This window comes from Vicia villosa, linkage group LG5, assembly GCF_029867415.1.
Source record: "Vicia villosa cultivar HV-30 ecotype Madison, WI linkage group LG5, Vvil1.0, whole genome shotgun sequence".
NCBI lineage: Eukaryota > Viridiplantae > Streptophyta > Magnoliopsida > Fabales > Fabaceae > Vicia > Vicia villosa.
Window position 1 is genome coordinate 108,536,226 of NC_081184.1, and position 21,665 is coordinate 108,557,890.

Genomic DNA, 21,665 nt, shown 5'->3' on the forward strand with positions numbered 1-21,665 from the left:
AATGAACCTTGAGTTATCAGAGTGAATATGGATTGTTTCATGCAGAGGCGTTGTCTTGATTATCCAGATGATTGACTATCATATGCACAATTTTTCGTATTTCAACTTTGATTGTCTAGAGTTCAGTGTCTTTGTGTTCAGAGTCCAGAACATGCTTTATCCAGATTTGTCCATATTCATATTCTACTTTTTTTCTTAGTCTAATTTGTTCGGGGTCTGCTTTGTTCTTATTCAAATTCTGCTTTGTTCAAAGTTTGCTTCGTTTAGAGTCTGATTTGTTCATCTAAAAATTCTGCACACTTAATGAAACAATTAGTGTACAAAATTATTCTTTATAATTTATTATCATCAAAACTTAAGGATTGTAGATGTAGAACAAACTTGTTTCAAAACTCCTAAGAAGTTTAAACCAACACAGAGTGACAATTCAAGAAAGCGGACTCCTTCCTATTAAGAACATGTTCACACACATTTTTTGAATTCTCTAACTTCAAAATCTAAAAAAAATATTTTCAAAGGTGCTCATGTTAGCAAACCATCTCCTTCACCACCTTTACCAAAAATCAAACACATAGAAGAGATGTCGATTTGTATGCACAAATACATTGAACAGGTTGTAGATATTAAGGGTGATGGTAAATGTTGTTATCGTGTTGTTTCAGCTTTGCTCGGTAAAATAAATAAGATTTATACACTTGTCCACCAACAACTACTCAAAAAGTTGAAGACGCAAAATGAATCATACATAACATTATCCAGGAAAAAAGAACATATCGATGCAATTCTTGCATCTCTTATTCCTTGTGTTAGTAGTCTGACACCGAAGAAAAAAAGGTGTAATTCCCTAAAATGGGTTATCTTATAGCAAGTGCATATAATAGGGTGTGTATTGATTTCACAGGATATGGCTTCTCAAAAACATTTTTCACCTAGGAGTGGTCCACCTCAAAATCCAACCGGACGCATTATATGTATTGGGTGACTTTAAAAATCACTACATTTTGTTTAAGTTTTTTGAAACTGAAATTTGATTGGACAAATTTTTTTATGGAATTGAAGAATTCTCCAAGTGAAGCAAGATCGAAAGAGAATAAAATAAGCAAAGGTGAAAGGCATAACCGCCCATAGATATAGATTTAGTTTGTGACACATGTTTGGATGCATTTTAGTCTTTATCTAATAATATATTTGAGTTGAAGGGAAGAGAAGATATTGTTCGGCAAGTTTGAGCTGAAGACAGATGAATATTTAACTATTATGAGAAGTGCATTTCACTGTTATGAAACAAAAAGTCCAACCGATGTGGATATGACAATAGAAAGATCGATCGAAGATATTCTAAAGATGATGAAATGTCCTCAACCATCTCTAGATGATGAAATATAATGTTAAGTTTACATTAACAATAATCTATGTAATGTTACACCTTTTATATATGTCATGACAAAGATTTATGTTAACTTATTTTGTTCTTCCTTTCTGCAATTGTTTCTGGTGCAGAGAATTCCGAAAATTAACTTCCATACAAAATATGAAAAATAACCTCCAGTTTGTTTCAGCTCTTTTCCTTGGCCTGAGTCTAAAGTTTAACTTTCAAATTTTAGGTACTGTATTGATTTTTCCCTAGGGTTGATGAGTAATCCCTTTAAAATTTCTCCCTTTATTTGAATAATAAAACATACCCTTAGCCATGTTATACATCAGATTAACCTATCATCATCTATAATACTTCACCATAAATAATGACCATTTGAGGCACTACATAACCAAGCCACCCACATTCCTTGATCTCGAAATCTTTAATTGCTTCTTTTACCTTTTAAATTAGACCCTCGAGCTAGCGGATGTATATTGGCTGGCAGGTTTCAAACATAGTCGTACAAAAGATTACCGTTTACTTGATCTACATACCAGAGAAATATCCATCCCAAGATGCAAGGTAAACGTACACTCATGTCAAGCTTCCAAATTTGTTTTCAATTGATAATTTTCATTAGTGTTATATGTTTCCATCAAGAAATCCTTGATAGTAAGAAAGTAGGAATGTGTTAAAGGACAATGTTATTTTGCTAATAGGTGGAACTTAAATGAAACAAAAGATATTTTGCATAATTAAATAACATATTCAATAAAATTGTCAACCCAAAAATGGTACAAACTGTTGACATATACAAAACTTACTATAAACTACAAACAATTGTATGAGGTCCACTATCATGCAACAGGCTTCCGCTTTGAACGCTTACTTCTTCTTTCCCTAGAAAAACTTTGAGCCTCTTTGCTAATTTTAGAAGTGTTCGAGTCTTCTGTAACTTCTTGTTCCTGTATAAAGTTTGATTAGCTTGGTGTTCTTCGGTAGAGTATACAATTTGTGACCAGGAAACTTTTGAAGTTGAATATTTACCTTGTTGTTTTCTACATCTGAGACATCATTGGAAGCAGATGCAGGCGCCAAAGGCTGAACTTCCTCCACTGGGAGTGCCTTAAGTAGCTTTTTCTTCTTCTCCTCTTCTTTTAACTGTGCAAACCTGTGGATCACCAATTTGTGGTAAGCATAAGAGGGATTGAAAGACCGAGGCTGCAACTTGTACCATAAGACACTGACCTTTCACCACCCTTTTCTGGCTTAGAAGCTGATCTCTTAGCTCGTCCAGCAGTAATAATTCCACCAGCATTTTCATCAACAGCGGGCTTTGCACCTCCTAGTTTGCGCAACCATATTTGTTGAGCTGTGCTAAGGACATTATTTGTAAACCTAGCAAAAGGAATGGAAAATCAATCAGCAACTAAATTGTTTTTTTTTTCTCAGCATACAGACAATGTTGTTGTAGCTGATATACATATTAGGCAGTCATATCAAAGAAATGGTTTCTGAAACAAAGAAGAGTTAATTGTATGGATACTTAAAGTAGACTTTCTGACCAAATTTGAATTGCTTATAGAATAGAAGATAAATATAATTCTTACCCATTATAAAACACAGAATGTATGAAGTTGTAGCAAAAATAAGAAAAGTAAAAAATAGGAACTTAATAACTAGAAAGGAGTCCATTGATATATAGTTGGTAAAATACTAACCAGTAAATTGTTAGTCCTGATGGGACAGATAATGAGAAGTAGCCGATCATGAGTGGGAGAAACTTGAAAATAAGAAGTGTATTCTTTTGATTAGGATCATTTGTCTGTCAAAAAAAAGCAAGTTAGGACTGCCTTGTAAGAATAAAATTGAAAGAGAAGGATAACCGACATGCTCACCTGAGGGGGTTTCATAATTTCCATCGAAACATATTGAGAAACAATAAGAAGAATAGGTAAAACAAGATATGCTGCAGTGTCTTGCCAACCCAAAGGTGGATGGCCATCCTGCATAACAATTAACAGTTGTTTGTTATGATATTGTATAACAGCAAAAAAGCATAAAATCAACTTACAAAGTTTACCACCTATTTCCTCTTGATAAATGACTGCAGTAGCAGAGCAATTTTCATCTATAACATTACCATCATTACTCCATTTTGTGCATTAATTTATGTTATCATGATTTACGAACAATAAATGCTATTATCCATGCAGATATAAAGATGGAAGTGAAAGCTAACACCCCCACCAACCACAAAAAAAAAATGAAAAGAAAACTTTTTTCTTGAAAAAAGAAAGAAAGGGGGAAAAGAGCATCAATCAAAGAGAAGAAGTACTAAAGACATAATGTTGTTTTCCAAGTTCCTAAAACTAATAAACACCGAGCTCCATTTGCATTTGGATGGTAGAAACAACTTATACATAGCTCAAATATGACAAGTGTTTGTGAATAAATGTTTAATTAAGTAGTTTACCTAAATGCTCCCTTAGAGCATACTGGTACATGTTCTGGTGAATAGAGCAAAATGCAAATATAACTATTTCGCTTATGAACAAAGGATAACTTACTTACCACAAACGGAAAAAGCCAAGAAATTCCGGATCCACTTTGTCTAGCAGCAATGCTAGTGGGACCACCCAGAGAAGGGATCCATAAGAAACCTTCTGTTAACAGTCCCTTCAAATTAAAAGTTTTCAATAGTTAGGGAAAATTATGTATTTGAAATTTGTCTATCAAAATCTCAAATTACAATAGTTTATTCCATTAATTACCTCATTTGCCACATTAGATAAAGCTTGGTATAGACCAATCCAGACTGGAATAGTAGCCAAAGTTGGTAAACAACCTATACAAAATGATGAAATCATCTTCTATAAGCACATTCCAGTTACAATAATGCAGGTGTTTTGGAATCATATTATCACATGTCAAAGCATTATTATACAGAACCAGTATTGAGAAGAAGAAAATGATAAAGACGACAGTAAGATAAAAATGTACCTGCCAACGGGTTAACCCCAGCCTGGGTATATAGCCTTGAAGTCTCAAGTTGTATTCTTTCCTTGAAATAGGAGCAATGAATTAAGTGTTTAGAAACGACCATGATATTATTATAAGGTACAAATCAATATTTACATGAGATTAAATTGGATGATTAATAAGTAATAAACAACAACACCCCTTACCTGATTGCCGGCATATCTTTCTTGAATGGCCTTAATTTTAGGTTGAAGGTTTTGCATAGCTAGGGTTGATTCAACCTACGTGTACTAAATAAAGTCAGAATTTCATTTACGGAGATATAGTGTGTTGAATTTCAGTAAATTTGCCAAAAAAAATTGCTGTGATTTGTATTACCTGTTGCTTTGTCAAAGGAAGTGTAGCTGCCTTAACAATAACAGTGAGTAATATAATAGCAAATCCGTACGAGTAAGGCACATGCACGGTAGATAAACCATCCTTTAACACCTGAATACAAAAGAAAAGAGTAATATGACATCTAAAGCACAAGTGATTGGGTAACAATAAGCAAAACATTTCTGAACTGAAAATCCAATCCTCCAAAAAAAAATTACAGAAACGTGTAGCGTTTATTAGGTAGCTTTACTTTCCTTTTGTGGTTAAATTACATATTAACAGTAAAACAAAAGGGTATAAACTAGAAATACATTCTAAACAAATAGCATTATTCTTTCCATTTCCAAGCATATCTTTCCTTATAACAAAAAGCATCAAATATTTAACTTGTTTAATAGAATTAATAGCAGATAATAAATAGCAAGTCATTAATCTAAGTAGAACCGGCACTTCAAATTAAAACTTGTGTTAAGTATCCGATATGTCTCAGGTATCTAACATCGACACAACATCAACACATATGATTACGTTCAATTATTTTATTTAATCAAATTATTACAAGCTTCTATGTGTTGGTGTTGAGATTTAGATTCTCTAACTTTGGACTGCAAAGGGTATGATAACTTTAGGCAAAATTGTGATAAAATGAGAGAGAGAGAGTGATGTATAGAATGGAAGGAGAATCATGAAAGAGACCAAATATAGAGAGAGATGAAGAGAAAGGTTATAGAGTTCAGAGTCGGTCCATAACATTGAACACTTCCCCTGCAAAACATCATTTAGGATAAGAAGTGACCTAGAACTTAATAGCCTTAACATCATCCCCATGTAAAGTTCATTAAAAATCAACTATTTACTCTTCTAAACATGATTTAAAATTGTGGACTGCATCTTGTGATCAGGCTGCAATATTCTGTTGTGGCGGTGCCTGCGGCCACATTAGACCGCAATTGCAGTGTGATTGTAAATTAAATTATAAATCACATGTAACGAACGGCAACATATCTGCGCAATGGCTACATCACACCATATTAGACCGCAAGTCCGCAATAAACTATGTAGTATTCACAAAAACTATCTTTCTAGCTTCCTTCTTTGTATCATAGATTGCAGGGTACTTAGAGATTTAAAGGGATGGAGAGTTGATAAGGGGGTAGATATGATATTTTAGATATGAAATAGGAGATAGGAGATGTATAAGATAACTAATAAATTATACTTATGCTTATAAAAAATAAATTCACACCGCAACAACTGCAATAGGCATCACAACTGCAACAGATGCAACTATATCTCAACCACAATCTAAAACCATACATACTGCTAAGTAAAACTCGATGACAGAGCATATCTTATGATATAAGCAAGCTAAACTGCCCAAAGAATACGAATTCCGTGAATTTGAAGGCTCTCAATCTTGACAAAGGCGACATAATCCTTATATAGTAAGAGCATAGTCTTACAGAGTGCATAAGCATTTGTAACGGTTAGGGAGAGCTTTGGACATATTCATAAGCTGTTTTCATTTATTCAGAGTAGATTATGAATACAGCTTATTACTAACACAGTTACACTTATACCTTATAGCTTATTAAAACGGTATAACTTTATTGTAAAAACAGCTTATAAACAAAATTTATATAATAATAAAAGCTTAACTAACTTGTTCACCCAAACACGACCTAAAAACTAAAGAGCACGCGAGTTACGAAAATTACCTTGAGAACAAACTCCATTCCATCAGAAATAAACCCAAACCAACCACCGCTCTTCTGCACCGCAACATCAGTAGAACTAACAGCATCCGCCGCAACAGTAGCATCAGCGAGCGTGTAAAGTAAACCTTCAGCTCTAGCGAAGATTCCGGACAAGTCAACCGAATGACTTAGGGATTGAATTGGAGGAATTTGGTGCAAACTGAATTGAACTTTGGTGAACAGCCTGGTGCGATTCGGGGAGAAACTACGATGAAGTGAAGGAAGTGGAGTTCCGATGAATGATGGAGAAGAAATCAGTGTCTTCGCCATGGATGATGAGAAGGTTTTTGTGCGAGACGCTTCAGGCTTCAAGGCTTGAGCTTCTCGTCACAGAATAGAGATGAGAGGATATTCTTTTTTTTTCTTTCTGAAATATTGTTATTAATTTATTATTATTATCCAAATTTGTTTAATTTTTTGCGAGGTAGAGACAAGGTGCACGATATGGTTAGTGGTGGATTTTCAGCCAGCGGTTGAGTGACACGTCATAAGAATATTACCGGTTATATGCTTCTTGCGTTGCAATTTTGTTAAGGAGGTTTATAAACTATATGGTCAATCATTTTTGTCCATTTAAAAAAAATATTTAAAGTATTTACCATTTTGTAAGTAATTATAATGTATCAAAAAATTACTATTTAACTATAATATTCGACAATTTTCCATCCTACTCCACGAGTCTCTTACGCACCACTGAAATAGCAAATGTTCACGTGCTTCCGTAGATGTATTTTCGAAAGCACTTTTTTTTGTTTAACGTTGCTTTGTTCCGTAGATACACATACGGAATACTTCCGTAGATGCATCCACGGAACAAATACAGACTCTGAAAACCAAAACAACAACATTTGTAATGATAAAAAATCTATTCATTGATTAAAATCGACATTGATTAAAAGATACATCGAAATTTCCAACAGAAAATTAAGAAAACTAAGAGATCTAAGAAATTACAACAGTTAAAACAATGTCATATGATTCATGCATCATTAGAACGGAATCAACGTCGTCGTCCACTTCATCCACCAACGTTCCTTTTCTCCGGTCTCAGACGAGGCCCTTGTTCTAAGTGTAACGCCCGTAATTAATTAATTATTTAATTAACTTATTTTCTATTAATTGTCGTGAATTGTTGAGATTTCAATATGTCGATTTAAGTTGTCGTGTGGTTGGTTGATTGATTAGTCGATTTAATCGTAGAAATAATATTAGATTAAATTAGACTAATTATTAAATGGACTAGTTGTTGTGTCAGCAGTAGAAATGTGGGAGGGTAGAATTAAGCCCATTAGGAATAACAGAAAAATAGTGTTTCCATTATATTAGTGTTAGCTGAAGATTTCGTTTTGCAAACATGGTCCTTCGAAGGATAAAAAATCGAAGGAAGGATGGTTACTGATGACCATCTTTGAAGATAAAAATGGCTCCTGATGGCCATGCTTCGAGAACGAAGATTTCTAAGTTATAACGAAGATAGTGAATGCTGAAGCTAGTAGGAGTGTATATCTTCGAGACTTAGACAAATTTTACGAAATATGTTAAGTACTGATGCTTAGTGTATTTCCGTGGTATTTTAATGTTAAGTTATATTGCCACGCGTCGAAGGAGGATTTGAAATTCGAAGAAGTTTTCATAACTGTCCAGAGACAGATGGCTTTCCGAGGATTCTCATGAGAAACGTGGCATTAGATTAGCGTAGGACCGTTAAGGTCGAAACTAGTATAAATAAGGGTTCTAATGTTAGGATTCAGTGTGTTCATTTTGTACAAATCACTCACATATTACTCAAGTATCAAGTGTTAAAGAGAAAGAGTTCGCTGAGAAATGTACGTATGACACCACCATTTTAATACATGTGTATTTTCCCTTTATTTTCAAGTATCTTTCAATATTATTGCATTCCATTTACTTCTTGCCATTTACTTCTTGCCATTTACTTCTTGCCATTCACGTTTTCGTACTCATTATTTTCATGTCATTTATCTTTGAAGTATTTAACATTTCTGCACTTTAAGATTTCTGCACTTTTACAGTTTTGTCTCATATTTTATCTTGACTTACCTTTCGCTGAAGTTATACTCACGTGTATAACGAAGTGATTGCTAATTTTGTTTGTTTCGTTCGAAGTAATTCTTATTGACAAGATGAATCATAGATATGGTTCGAATGACCATCAATAACAATCTTTTTGACTATGTCCTAGGATCAATCTAGTCGATCCTGCGAGTAACCAAATCATATTTATTATAGTTTGGAAGACTAGCGGTTGTTTACCGGAAATCACCGTAAACAATTAGTTAATTAGAATTAGAGGAAATATATAACCTTGAAATATCAGTAAAAGAATTAGGTTAGCAGAAGAAAAATAAAAGCCAAGAGTTTGGAGAGGATACGTAGCAGCTGCAACATAGAGGCAAGGTTGAGAATTTCAATCGGAGAATTTTAGGGTGACCTTTAATCCAAGGTAAGGATGGAGTTCAACTCTATAACCGAGATTATGATAAATGATATGTGGGATTTTGGGTAGCTGAAATTACTATTGTGTTTGGTGTTGTTTGTTGTCTGTGTTAGCATTGTTTATTGTGATGTTTTTGAAATCAATAAGGGAGTTGATCATGGCTCTGTCAATGTAATGTTGTTGCAAAAGAAAATTTGTTCGTGTCGATTTAACCTGAATTGATGTTTTGTAATACTGAATGTTGTGTTACGAGGTCGATAAACCCTAATTGATTACAGATCTACAAACCCTAATTGATTAAAACAAACCAGGTTTAAAGCAATTGGTTTAAACAAAATATGTAAAATAAATGATTTTAATATTTTTTAAATAATCATTAAAGGTTAAGGAAATCGAATGTTCGATAAAATATGATAATTAAATAATTACGGGATTAAATCCTAATTAACTAATCAATTAAAAGTATAGGCAAAAATTGGAATCTTTAATATTAAAAAAAAAAATAATTGATGAGATGATAAAAAAGTCGAGTTTTCGATAAAAAAAATATTTGTCAAAATATTATATTATTTGATTAAAGATAATTTAATAAGAAAAAGGGAAAAAAGAAATAAAGAAAAAGAAAACAAATACAAACAATTATGTAATAAATAAAAAGAAATAAAAAAAATTAAAAAAATACTTAGCTTTGATTAGGCGTGGCACGCTTGTGGAAGTGCATGGTAGACCGCTTGCTTCAGAGCGTTGGATCTGAGGCCAGGGTGATCCAATGAGTGAGCGCTGAGGGAGCATTGTACGTATATGAGTCTTATAGCACCAGATCCTTCTGGTTTAAAAAAATTTCGCGCGCCCTTCCCTGCCAATAGGACGACGACACACAATCATCTTCTTCATTTGACGTTCTGCAACCTATCTTTTATAGCGCTTTTCCATGTTAGCTGTAAAAGCTTGCGTCTATTACACCTGCAAAATCGTAAAGCCCACAAAACAACACAAAAATATTTCGCGACCCCATGGATACGATCGTCCAGATGTCCTGAGTCCAAAAATCCCTTCGATTTCACCTAATTTTGCCTTAAACACAAAGCCCCAATTTAAAGCTCGTGAACCCTAACATGGTGGATCCTCATATACGCACATAATAATCAAATTAAAACTCCAGAATTATTCAAGACATCATAACAAACAGAAATATGCAATTAAAACATGTAAATGATGCATGAATTATTGAAATCGAAGGGTTTTTTAAAAACGCAAACCGTGGGGTTTTGTGAGCGTGTTCTTGATGCTTCAAGGCTTGGTGATGATCTGAACACGTTCAGTGATGCTTTAGGAGTATGTTTGGACCTTCAAAACTCTTTGAATCGATATCAATCAGCAAGAACGAATTCAACTTTTTCTTGAGTTTTATGAACTTTGATTAGGGTTCTTGAGGCAGAATTTTCGTACCCCAATGATCTGTGCAAGTTATGTACTTATAGGAGAAGGATTAGGTCAATGAAAACTGAAAAAAATCCCTTTGAATCTTTGATTGAAATTTGATTGGAAATATAATTTTAAAAGTTTCTAAAATAGCTCAATTTCAATCTTTCTTCATCCAATCTTCTTTGCAAGAATTTTGAATTATTATATGGTATATTTGATGATTGGAATCAAGTGGAAGTAGAATCAAAACAAATCCTCTTAATATTTTTCACATTATTTGATTTATATTATATTTTTTCATGAATTAAATTCAATAAAAATATGAATATTAAACCAAAAATTCGTGGCATTGGATATGGGGCCCTAAATATCATGAGGACAAAGATTGGATCTTAAAAACTTGAGGACTTATTTTCAAAGAAATCCATTTTGAAGCCTTTTACTTTGCATTTTTTCTCTTAAAATGGTCCAACTTTGACAAGGCATATCTCCCTCAATTTTTAAGATATGGAGGAGTTCTAGGACTTTTTGAAAACCTCAAGATGTCCTCTACATGCCACTTTGGAACCTTTTTTCAATTTGGGGATTTTATCTTGATGATATGGGCTTTGACAAAAAACTGCTTTTGGTTGACTTTCAAAAAGGACCTATAATCTTTTGATCCATACCTCTCAAATGAAGCATTTCTAGCCTTGGAATGTGAGAGACAAATTTGTAGGGAATTCAATTTCCTTCAAAATTAGATTTGGATGGAAAATTTTTAATGTTCCATGTGAAAGTTATGGCTGATCAAAGTTCAGTTGACTTTAGGTCAAAAAACCCTAATCTAGAAACTTTGAGTTTTGTTGATTTCTGAACTTTCCTTGATGAATCATGATCAATCATTGATCAAATGATGAATGATACTTCAAAATAAGGATGTTGACAAAAAATCAGGAATTTTGACTGTACTTTGACCATATTTGACTTTTAGGTCAAACTAGTCGATTGTTGACTATCTGAGCAATTGACTGAGTAATCTTTGGAATTGAAGCTTGAACTCTGTCATGGGGATAATTTGAAATAGTATAAGCCTTATAAAATCCCTTGGAAACCTTGATTCATTCATTTTCTTCAGAGAATTCAAAACCTTAATTCAGGAGGTCATTGTCTAGGAGAGTGTGCTCTTGAGTTTTGAACTTTGGTATGAGTTTTGAAAGGTGAAATGAGATGGGAAAATTTTGGGGTATGACACAACGTAACTTTTTTCACAGAAATTAGTTGCATAATGTGAACAATGTAGTGGTTGAAGATGGATATTTACCTGAAATTTAGACTCCTCTTGCTCCCTTTGATTTGTTGCACCAAAAAGTTTGAGTCTTGGAGTGAAATAAGGTATTTATGATGTAGTGTTTTTAGGATGTGGAATATGGAGAGTTTGAAGAAATGAAACAATGGGGGAGTGATCATGCTGGTTCAAACTATATCAGACACTTCCGTAGATGCATCTACGGAATATGTGGCGCTAAGCCATTCTGTAGGTGTACCTACGGGACAATCCCTGAACTGGTTTATTATGTGTATTTTTTCCTCATATATACTAGTTTATTATACTTTCGTAGATGTGCCTACGGAAGAAATCAATTTTTTTGGATAAATGGGGTGCTTCCGGAAGTGCATCTACGGAAGCAGAGGGCAAAAATGGAATTTCGCTCAGTGTGTAAGAGATCTATGGAGTGCATTTTTGGCAGACCACCACTTCTTGCCATAACTCAATCAAAATCCAATTTTTACCAACTAAACACTATCATTGACCTACAATAACTACATCCTACAACATTTTTCTAATTTTTAACATCCCTAATAACATTTCTAAGTTAGAGTTCAAAGTTATAGAAACTTACAATTTGTTGAAGCTTTGAGTTGATATTGAATTCGGCTTTGAATGCTTATCAATGCTTAGAACGAGTTGTAGAGCAAGAATCCTTTGAATGCAACTTGGCATAAATGAGTTTGTTTGAAAAAAAATTGTTTTGAAGAGAATAAAAGTGAAGGGGTGTCTGTTTGAGCTTTGTAAAAAAAACGCAACAGTTTTCGGAGATGCATCTCCGAAGACACTCTTTTTTTTTATAAATAAGGTTATTTCGGATACGCATATCCGAAAACAATTTTTTTTTTTAAAAGATGTCTTCGGATATTCATATCCGAAATCACAATTTTTAAAGAAAAATATATTTTCGAAGATGCACATCTGAAATCTAAGAAAATATATAAGTATAAAAAAAATTCTCTAAATTTTTTTATACAGTGCCTTAGCAAAAATGTGTCAAACATTTTTCACACACTTTTTTGTTTTTATGACAAAAGAAGGAAAAAAATATTTGATATAAATGAAAATAATTTACTCTAGTAGTTTGTAAAAATTGTATTTAAAATGGTCTTAATGTATTTTAAGAGACTACTTTTAAATAATCTAAAAAAAAGTTATTTTCGCACATTTTATTTTATTAGTTTTTTGCTTTTGTATTTTTGTATCTTACATGTATTTTTTTTTCAATTGTATTATGTTTGCATTTTGGCTGTTTTTTCTTTTGTTTTTTTTTTCTATTCTGAAATTGGGTAAAATTTAGTTTTTTAAAATCAGTTTGAGTAAGAATTCTTCACTCAAGATTAGATAGATATATACAACAGAAATGAAATCTTATTGGGCAGTTTTATACAACGCACGGTCGATAGCCAATGGCGCGGGAAAACTGATCAAAAAAAGAAAACAGCACAGTACGAAAACTCACCGCCACATCCAACGCGTGGCGTTTCATCATCAGAAATTTCTCGAACCACCTAGAGCACACTCGAAAAATCCATAACATCTACCGTCCAAATAACAAATCCAACGGCCCCAAAACCACTATACCGAACATTCCAGACATCAAACTACTCCTATATTAACACACTTCCATCAACCCAAAATTCATATCAGTTTCAAAGAAATTCTAAAGAAAAGCACTTTCATTTTAATTCATTTTAGTTTTTTCTACTTGTTCACACTAACAAACGCGATTTTGTGAGAAATTATGGCTGGAAAAGGTGAAGGTCCTGCAATCGGAATCGATTTAGGAACAACTTATTCTTGCGTTGGCGTCTGGCAACATGATCGCGTTGAGATCATAGCAAATGATCAAGGTAACAGAACCACTCCTTCTTACGTTGCGTTCACTGATACAGAACGCTTGATCGGTGATGCTGCCAAGAATCAAGTTGCCATGAACCCTACCAACACTGTTTTCGGTAAATACTCTCAAATCAACTTCTCAAACTTGATTTTCTACTGTTTTGCATGGTTCTGATTTTGATTTGTTTTTTTTCAGATGCTAAGCGTTTAATTGGAAGACGATTTAGCGATGTTTCGGTACAGGGTGACATGAAGTTGTGGCCATTCAAGGTGATTCCTGGTCCTGGTGACAAGCCGATGATTGTGGTGAACTATAAAGCTGAAGAGAAACAGTTTTCTGCTGAAGAGATATCTTCCATGGTTCTCATGAAGATGAAGGAGATCTCGGAGGCTTATCTCGGTACAACGATTAAGAATGCTGTTGTTACCGTCCCTGCTTACTTCAATGATTCGCAGCGTCAGGCTACAAAGGATGCCGGTGTGATTTCGGGGTTGAATGTGATGAGGATTATTAATGAGCCTACTGCTGCTGCTATTGCTTATGGGCTTGATAAGAAAGCTACGAGTACTGGTGAGAAGAATGTTCTTATTTTTGATCTTGGTGGTGGAACTTTTGATGTTTCGCTTTTGACTATTGAGGAAGGTATTTTTGAGGTGAAAGCTACTGCTGGTGATACGCACTTGGGAGGTGAGGATTTTGATAACAGAATGGTGAATCATTTTGTTCAGGAGTTTAAGAGGAAGAACAAGAAGGATATTAGTGGAAATCCTAGGGCTCTTAGGAGATTGAGAACTGCTTGTGAGAGGGCTAAGAGGACACTTTCCTCTACAGCTCAAACCACTATTGAGATTGATTCATTGTTTGAGGGTATTGACTTTTACACTACAATTACCCGAGCTCGGTTTGAAGAGCTGAACATGGATCTGTTTAGGAAGTGTATGGAGCCGGTTGAGAAGTGTTTGAGAGATGCTAAGATGGATAAGAACACTGTCCATGATGTTGTTCTTGTTGGTGGGTCTACAAGGATTCCTAAAGTTCAGCAGCTTTTGCAAGATTTCTTCAATGGGAAGGAGCTTTGCAAGAGCATAAACCCTGATGAGGCTGTGGCTTATGGGGCTGCTGTTCAAGCTGCTATTTTGAGCGGTGAAGGGAATGAGAAAGTGCAGGATCTGTTGTTGCTTGATGTTACTCCTCTTTCGCTTGGTTTGGAGACTGCAGGAGGGGTTATGACTGTGTTGATTCCGAGGAACACAACAATTCCGACCAAGAAAGAGCAAGTGTTTTCGACTTACTCTGATAATCAACCTGGTGTGTTGATTCAGGTTTATGAAGGAGAAAGAACAAGGACTCGTGATAACAATTTGTTGGGCAAGTTTGAGTTGTCTGGTATTCCACCTGCTCCAAGGGGTGTTCCTCAGATTACTGTCTGCTTTGACATTGATGCCAATGGTATTCTGAATGTCTCTGCGGAGGACAAAACTACAGGGCAGAAGAATAAGATAACAATCACCAATGACAAGGGTAGATTGTCCAAGGAAGAGATTGAGAAGATGGTGCAGGAGGCTGAGAAATACAAATCTGAAGATGAGGAGCACAAGAAGAAGGTGGAAGCCAAAAATGCACTTGAGAATTACGCCTATAACATGAGGAACACACTCAAAGATGAAAAGATTGCTTCCAAGTTGCCGGCTGATGATAAGAAGAAAGTTGAGGATGCTATTGAGGAGGCTATTCAATGGCTGGATGGAAATCAACTTGCAGAGGCTGATGAATTTGAAGACAAGATGAAGGAGCTGGAAGGTATTTGCAATCCTATCATTGCTAGGATGTACCAAGGTGCTGGTGGTGAAGCTGGTGGAGCCATGGATGATGATGGTCCTACTGCTGGCAGTGGAAGTGGTGCTGGGCCAAAAATTGAGGAAGTCGATTAAGCAAGACTAAGTTGAACTTTGGTCATGGGAGTTGAAATCTTTTGAATATTATCATAATATTTAGTATGTGGTTTGTTTAGGTAGTTTATGGAACTTTTATCTAGGTTTTTAAGTGTCCTTTATATCCCGTTTTAATGTGAATCTTGGTTTAAGCTTTTATTCCTCATGTTTCTTTTAATGATTAATTGCTTATGGTTATGGTTCCATAAACTAAGTTTCAATTATTCTTTGACTCAATGGTAACAATTGAGTAGGTTCGTTGGAATTGAAATCTGTAAGAAGTTTATTGAGACAATTTGGTTTTAGAAGTATTTTTTTTAAATTGTAGCAGGTAGATTCCCAATGTTACAGAAAAAAAAAAGTTCAACTCTGTTGGCTGGAATTAGACTTTGGTTTGCCTATAGTTTGAAGGTGGTGGTGTTTGATGCAACTGAGTTGTTTAGGTTTTGAAGGGGTGTCCAATAGCATCCTCTGCATGATTTTGCAGGACTTGCATAATTTTGCTATGTTTTTTTTGTTGTTAAACGTTTACTTTTGTTTTTTTTTTTTTTTTGAAAAGCCAATAAATTTTATTAGAAGCCAGGCATAAGTAATGCCTGCATATTAGAATTGTTTGATACATACACCAGAACATAATACACAAATGCTAAGTAAAAGATAAAACTAGCCCTGTTCTTCCAATAGCACCTAATTCTGTCACTTTAAAGGTTCTAACACCAGACCAAGAATGAACACCAACAACAGCATATCAAATCTTCACACCACCAAATCCTGCAGATATATGTTAACAGCCAGCCCAAAATTATACTGTTGCAGCACCATTACCACCACCTATCCGTATAACCGAACTATACGCAGCGCAGAAAATAATAAAATACAGCATTCCCGCTCCGACCCTAATTTACGCGAATTATTCTATGTCCAATTGCTTCTTCCTTTGCTAACACAGACAAAATAAAACCCTCCAATTCCACGACATTTGAGCGATTGGTTTGGTTTACTGCTATGAAGTCATAAGGCCTTTTGCAATCTCATTTGAACAAACAATTCCACGGGAAACGGGAAATCACATAACTGCTGGTTTTTGCCCAAAAAATTTGGGCCTATGCAACTTAGTTTGAATTGAGTAGTTTTATGAGATTTCATTTAGCAAATACATTTACTAGTAAAACAGGATTTCCTGTCTATTTTTTTTTTGCACTACTATATCACCTTGTTTGAGTTATTCTCTTTTAGTATTTTAATTACCTATTAGCTATTGTTTAAATATTCTCGAAGAGTCACACATTCTTAAAGGTACCTTGTTTTGCTTTCTTTAAGAATGTGTGTCTCTTTGGTGAAAATATAAACACTATTTACTCTCTTTAAGAATGTGTGTCTCTTCGGTGAAAATATGAACACTATTGGAAAAAAAATAAAGAGAAATCTCATTGAATATAAAATTGCATTTCATAAATTTGAATTTCGAATGGCCATCATTATCTCATATAGGAGATATAGGAGATGAATGGGTCATTACAATAATCATTTATAACTAAATCTAACTAATTATAAAAATCATTTGGCTAACTTGTTTTTCACCTAATTTATGTAGGTTTCATATCTTGCATTTTACCTCAAGCTAGAATGAATGTCAATCATTTCAAATTTGTCTTGGAAGCACGTGATGATTATAATCCTAATGATCACGAGAGATCTTAATTGCAAGTGCAATCCGACGGCTCTTTGAATTTCACCGCTAATAAATAGTAGGATTGTTATATATATATATATATATATATATATATATATATATATATATATATATATATATATATATATATATATATATATATATATATATATATATATATATATATATAAAAGAGGCGCCAAATTGAAGTAACGTGTTTTAAATTCTATTTCAATTTACTTTTCTTTCTCACATACTAACTCGAGCGTTGGAGTGCTAACATTCTATTTTACACCACTCCACTGTATAAAAGCTACACTATCAACATACAACATTAGCATAAGAAATCTGTGAAGGCCAATGATCAACAGTAATAGTCTCACCATACCACTTAATGTATGCAATTACAACAATATTAGTCCTTCCTAAGACCAAACCATCAACGTAGACTAGGATTACAATTAATCTTGCATCATTTTTCTTGGTGAACAAAGAGTAATCATACTTGGATTATATCTAATCAAAATTGATTAGAGTTTTAATGAACTTTGTGTTTCATTGTTTGCTTTCCTACTTCAATTCATAAATAGACTTTTGTAGCTTGCACATCATATATGATGAGGAAAATCAATATCACGAGGGGCCTACATATATACTTATTCAATAAGTTCATCATGTAAAAATGCAGTGTTAAATCAGCTGAAACAATGGCCAATTTTGGGAAGTTGCGAATGTCATAAACATTCTAATAGTCATTTTCTCTAATGGACTGAAGGTATCTAAGTAATGAAGACCTTCAATTTGAGTGAATCCTTTTGCTACTAAATTTTCTTTATATCTTTCAATAGTACCATTAACATGTACTTTCAACTATACAATATGGGAAACAAGTGAGAAACAATTCACACTTGATTTTGTACTTTCAGCTATATATACAATATGGGAAACAAGTGGCAAGTGGGAAACTATTCACACTTGTTTTGTAGAGAAATGAAGAGTTTATGTTGGCTATACAATAACTGGATTCAAATTTTTGTTGATGATTCTTATCAATATCACAAATCAAATGTATGTCACATAATTGCTAAGATTTTGTTTTGGTTTTGAAATTTTTATGATTTATGAAAGTTTACATGTTTCAAACTATTTTGAAAAATAATAATTTTTAAAATTGACCTTTGAATTGTGTAAATGATTATGTGAAAGTTGGTATTTCATTTTCTCTGTTAAATCATAATTCATACACACTTAGGATTTGTTTGGCTATAAAGAGAAAATGAAAAGAGAGAAAAACATGAAAAAAAAAATAAATAAAATAAAAGTAAATGAGAAATATAATAGATTTGATGTATTGATTGGTATAAGAGAAGAAAGAGAAAAATGATAAAGAAAGAAGTGTAAATTATTTTCAAGAGTACAAAAATACTCTTAAGTTAAAAACACATTAACCAAAATTAATTTAATTTTTATTTCCATTAATTAATTAAATTAATGTATTAATTTTGATTTTATTAGTTTTATAAATTAGACCAATTTAATTAATGATTACATAGTACTAATAAAAGATAATAAATTAAATTTCTATTAATTATTTTTTACAGAATTAATTTATTATTTAAATAGTTGTTTAAATTGACTTTTAGTGAATAAAATGTATAATAATATCACACAACAATAAATTATCAAAACAAAATAAAAATAAAAGAAATGCAAGTTGAAAAATTAGTCTACTATTATTTAATATTCATCTTCAAGTTATTAAGAGAGAAGTATAAAAAGAGAATGTGAAAAGATAAGGGGATATAGTCGACTACCACTTTTTTGGAAGCACTAAAAACAAATTTTTATATTTTGAAAATAAATTTATAAGGCAAGACTTCCATGAATTTTTATGCGTTAACTTTAAAAAAATATTTTAGTTTAAGTTCAAATAATATTTTTGAGATTTTAAGTGATACATAAGATGGATGATGACATATCAAAGATAAAGACAAACTTAACTTTGTTTAATGACGATCTTTGCCAATTTGTGATGATTGATTGTTGTCTTTATCTTTATCATTCATTATCTTAATCATTTTATTCCTTGTTGATCATTGTTAACTTTCTCTTTTTTCTTCTTTTGTTGATGTATTGTTTTCATCAAAACCCTAGCCAAGGTTAAGGAGAAGCTCTTCTTCACAGTATTTAGAGATGATTCATTTTGAGAGTTTTAAAAAGGTGTTATTGGTTCTGAGATGACATATACACGTATATGGGAATGAGATTTAGGCATAGAAATGAGATCAAACAAATCACCTAAAATATAAGGATTATAAATTTGAGATACATTTAAATTTGAATTTTCTTCATGTGACTTAGATTGATAAGGAAATATATGTTCACAAAATATGACATCTATTGAAAGATAAATTTCTTTTGAATGTAAATAAAAAAGTGTGTCCATTGACACCAATTTTGAAACCCAAATATATGCAATGTATGGATTTAGAATCCAATTTGTTTATATTTGCTTGTAAAGTAGAAGCAAAACATAATGAACCAAAAACCTTAAAGAAAATTTATATTAGGTAATGATTGATGAAAAACTTGATAAGGTGACTTGTTATGCATGAAAGGAATTGGTAATATATTTATGATATGAACAACATGACAAAATGCATAACACCATCATTTTTTTGACAAATGTGCTTGAAATAAAAGGGCTCTAATGGTGCTTAGAATGTGTTGCTGATTCCTTTCAACAATGCCATTTAGTTGAGAAGTACCAATACAAGATGCTTGATGTAAATTCATTTTATTTATATTATCTTATAAATTTAATTTTAGCATTGAACTGAGTATGAACCACATAAAAAAGACTTAATGAGATTAGAAGTCTCTGATTTCCATTTTATGAAAAATATCAAAGTAAATCTAATCTTATCATTAACCACTGTGAGAAAATATTTATGTACATGCATTAAAGGAATTGTCAAATTCCCCCAAATACCCATTTGTATGAGAACAAAATTTGCAATAGATTTATGAGTACTATTAGAAAAAGGGAGTCTTTTCTGTTTTGCATAAAATCACACGTCACGAGTATTAGAATGAACAATTTTAACAAAAGGAAATATTTTATTTATTTTAATCAATTTTTCATTTGAAGGATGGCCAAATTTTAAATGCTAAAGATTACAATCAACTTTCTGTCCTAAACTAGAAATCTAAATGAAATTGACACAATTTTCTATTCTAAGGTGTAGGTTTTTGTAGGATGAACAAGGGAAGATGATGGTGTATAAAAGATAGTCACTAATGGATAGGTGAGAATGTACAATCCACTTCTCAATCCAGCTGCACTAATCATCTTCTTCAAGCAAGTATTATGTATCAAACAATTTGAATTAACACAAATTAGTTAGAATTTGAGATTTTGAGTCAGTTTTGGAATAAACATAAAGTTAAATGAAAAATTGGGCATATGTAAAACATCAATTAACAATAAAGTTTGATCAAACAAAATAGTTATTGCAAAATTGGTAGAAATTAAGGATTCATTTGGCAATTTTATGGTTATAGGCTTAATTCTCTTCATGTAGTGATGAGATTATCAACTTTATACTACATTATATCATATATAGGTTTTGAGTTCCTGAAATAATCACGATTCATCAAGGAACAATGTTCATATGGGATCAGATAATTGTCTTCACCCTAAATGTTTGGGATAATGTTCATACATTTTTACCTCTACTATGCTCATGCTAATGGACAATCCTAGACAACAAACTAATTCATTATCAATTTAATCAAGGAAAACATTGAGTGCAAGTTGGGGAGGTAGCACGAAACCATGCAAAAAGTACATTGATATACAAGGAATCCCTAAACATATGCAATTGGTTTCCATCCATATGAGCTTACCTTTGATGAGGGTACAATATTTCACCTAGAGATTAGCGAAAATTTATAAATATTTTCAAGAAAATCCCTCTCCCAATCGATGAGTATGAGAAAGTTATGCTAATGTACTTAAAATCCCTATACGAAGATCGATTAATGGCATTGGATAGAATAAAAACACTAAGTAAAAGATGGCTAGAGCAAAAAAAAAAAACAAGTCAAACTCAAGAGTTTTGTTGAAGGTAAATTAGTTTATAAAAATATTTTACCAGTTTAGATCAAAGATCATAAGTTTGAAAAATGATTGCCAAATTGGAAAGGTCTCTTCATGATTAATAAGGCCTGTGACTGAGGTCCATATTAGCTAGTAACACTAAAACGAAAAGAGTTTAGAGGAAACATCGATATAAAGTATTTAAAAAAGTACTACCTTACCATGTCAGGGAGTATTGTAAATCAAGATAAAAGTTCCATTAATAGTATAAAGGGGTGGTAGCCAAAAAGGTTAACTACCTAGTAAATCCACAAGGGGAAGACTAAAAAAAAGCTACCAAGGATTTTCATAAAGGCAATCTCATCCTATGTCAGTTGTAGGTTACATGGTTCACTTCCTCTTTCATTCCTAGAAAGAACTTTAGGAAGTTGATCATGAATCCCAAGCATTA

General features: G+C 32.9%; 2 protein-coding genes across 3 annotated transcripts; one reads left to right on the forward strand and one right to left on the reverse strand.

Moving 5' to 3' along the window:
• Positions 1 to 2,088: 2,088 nt before the first annotated feature.
• LOC131601984 (inner membrane protein PPF-1, chloroplastic) lies at positions 2,089 to 6,859 on the reverse strand. Of its 2 annotated transcripts, none has more exons than XM_058873926.1 (11): positions 6,436 to 6,859; positions 4,718 to 4,828; positions 4,546 to 4,620; positions 4,361 to 4,421; positions 4,132 to 4,205; positions 3,932 to 4,036; positions 3,256 to 3,363; positions 3,079 to 3,182; positions 2,606 to 2,755; positions 2,409 to 2,528; positions 2,089 to 2,323 (listed from the first exon to the last, which is right to left on the reverse strand). In XM_058873926.1, the coding sequence occupies exons 1-11, from the start codon at positions 6,742 to 6,744 to the stop codon at positions 2,215 to 2,217; spliced, it is 1,326 nt and encodes a 441-aa protein (XP_058729909.1). In that variant the 5' UTR covers positions 6,745 to 6,859; the 3' UTR covers positions 2,089 to 2,214. The 2 variants fall into 2 exon arrangements, with proteins under 2 accessions (XP_058729909.1, XP_058729908.1); XM_058873925.1 differs by having other exon boundaries at positions 2,089 to 2,322; positions 2,405 to 2,528.
• A 6,440-nt stretch (positions 6,860 to 13,299) lies between these two features.
• LOC131601985 (heat shock cognate 70 kDa protein 2) lies at positions 13,300 to 15,599 on the forward strand. The gene is made up of 2 exons (XM_058873927.1): positions 13,300 to 13,624; positions 13,705 to 15,599. Exons 1-2 carry the CDS (start codon positions 13,411 to 13,413, stop codon positions 15,438 to 15,440), a joined length of 1,950 nt encoding a protein of 649 aa, XP_058729910.1. The 5' UTR covers positions 13,300 to 13,410; the 3' UTR covers positions 15,441 to 15,599.
• The last annotated feature ends 6,066 nt before the right edge of the window (positions 15,600 to 21,665 follow it).

Coding starts and splice junctions, on each gene's coding strand:
- LOC131601985 (XM_058873927.1), top strand. CDS start 13,411: ATGGCTGGAAAAGGTGAAGGTCCTGCAATCGGAATCGATTTAGGAACA. Junction 13,625..13,704: donor CCCTACCAACACTGTTTTCG/GTAAATACTCTC, acceptor GTTTTTTTTCAG/ATGCTAAGCGTTTAATTGGA.
- LOC131601984 (XM_058873925.1), bottom strand. CDS start 6,744: ATGGCGAAGACACTGATTTCTTCTCCATCATTCATCGGAACTCCACTT. Junction 4,829..6,435: donor GAATGGAGTTTGTTCTCAAG/GTAATTTTCGTA, acceptor TTTTGTATTCAG/GTGTTAAAGGATGGTTTATC. Junction 4,422..4,545: donor AAAGATATGCCGGCAATCAG/GTAAGGGGTGTT, acceptor TCCTATTTCAAG/GAAAGAATACAACTTGAGAC.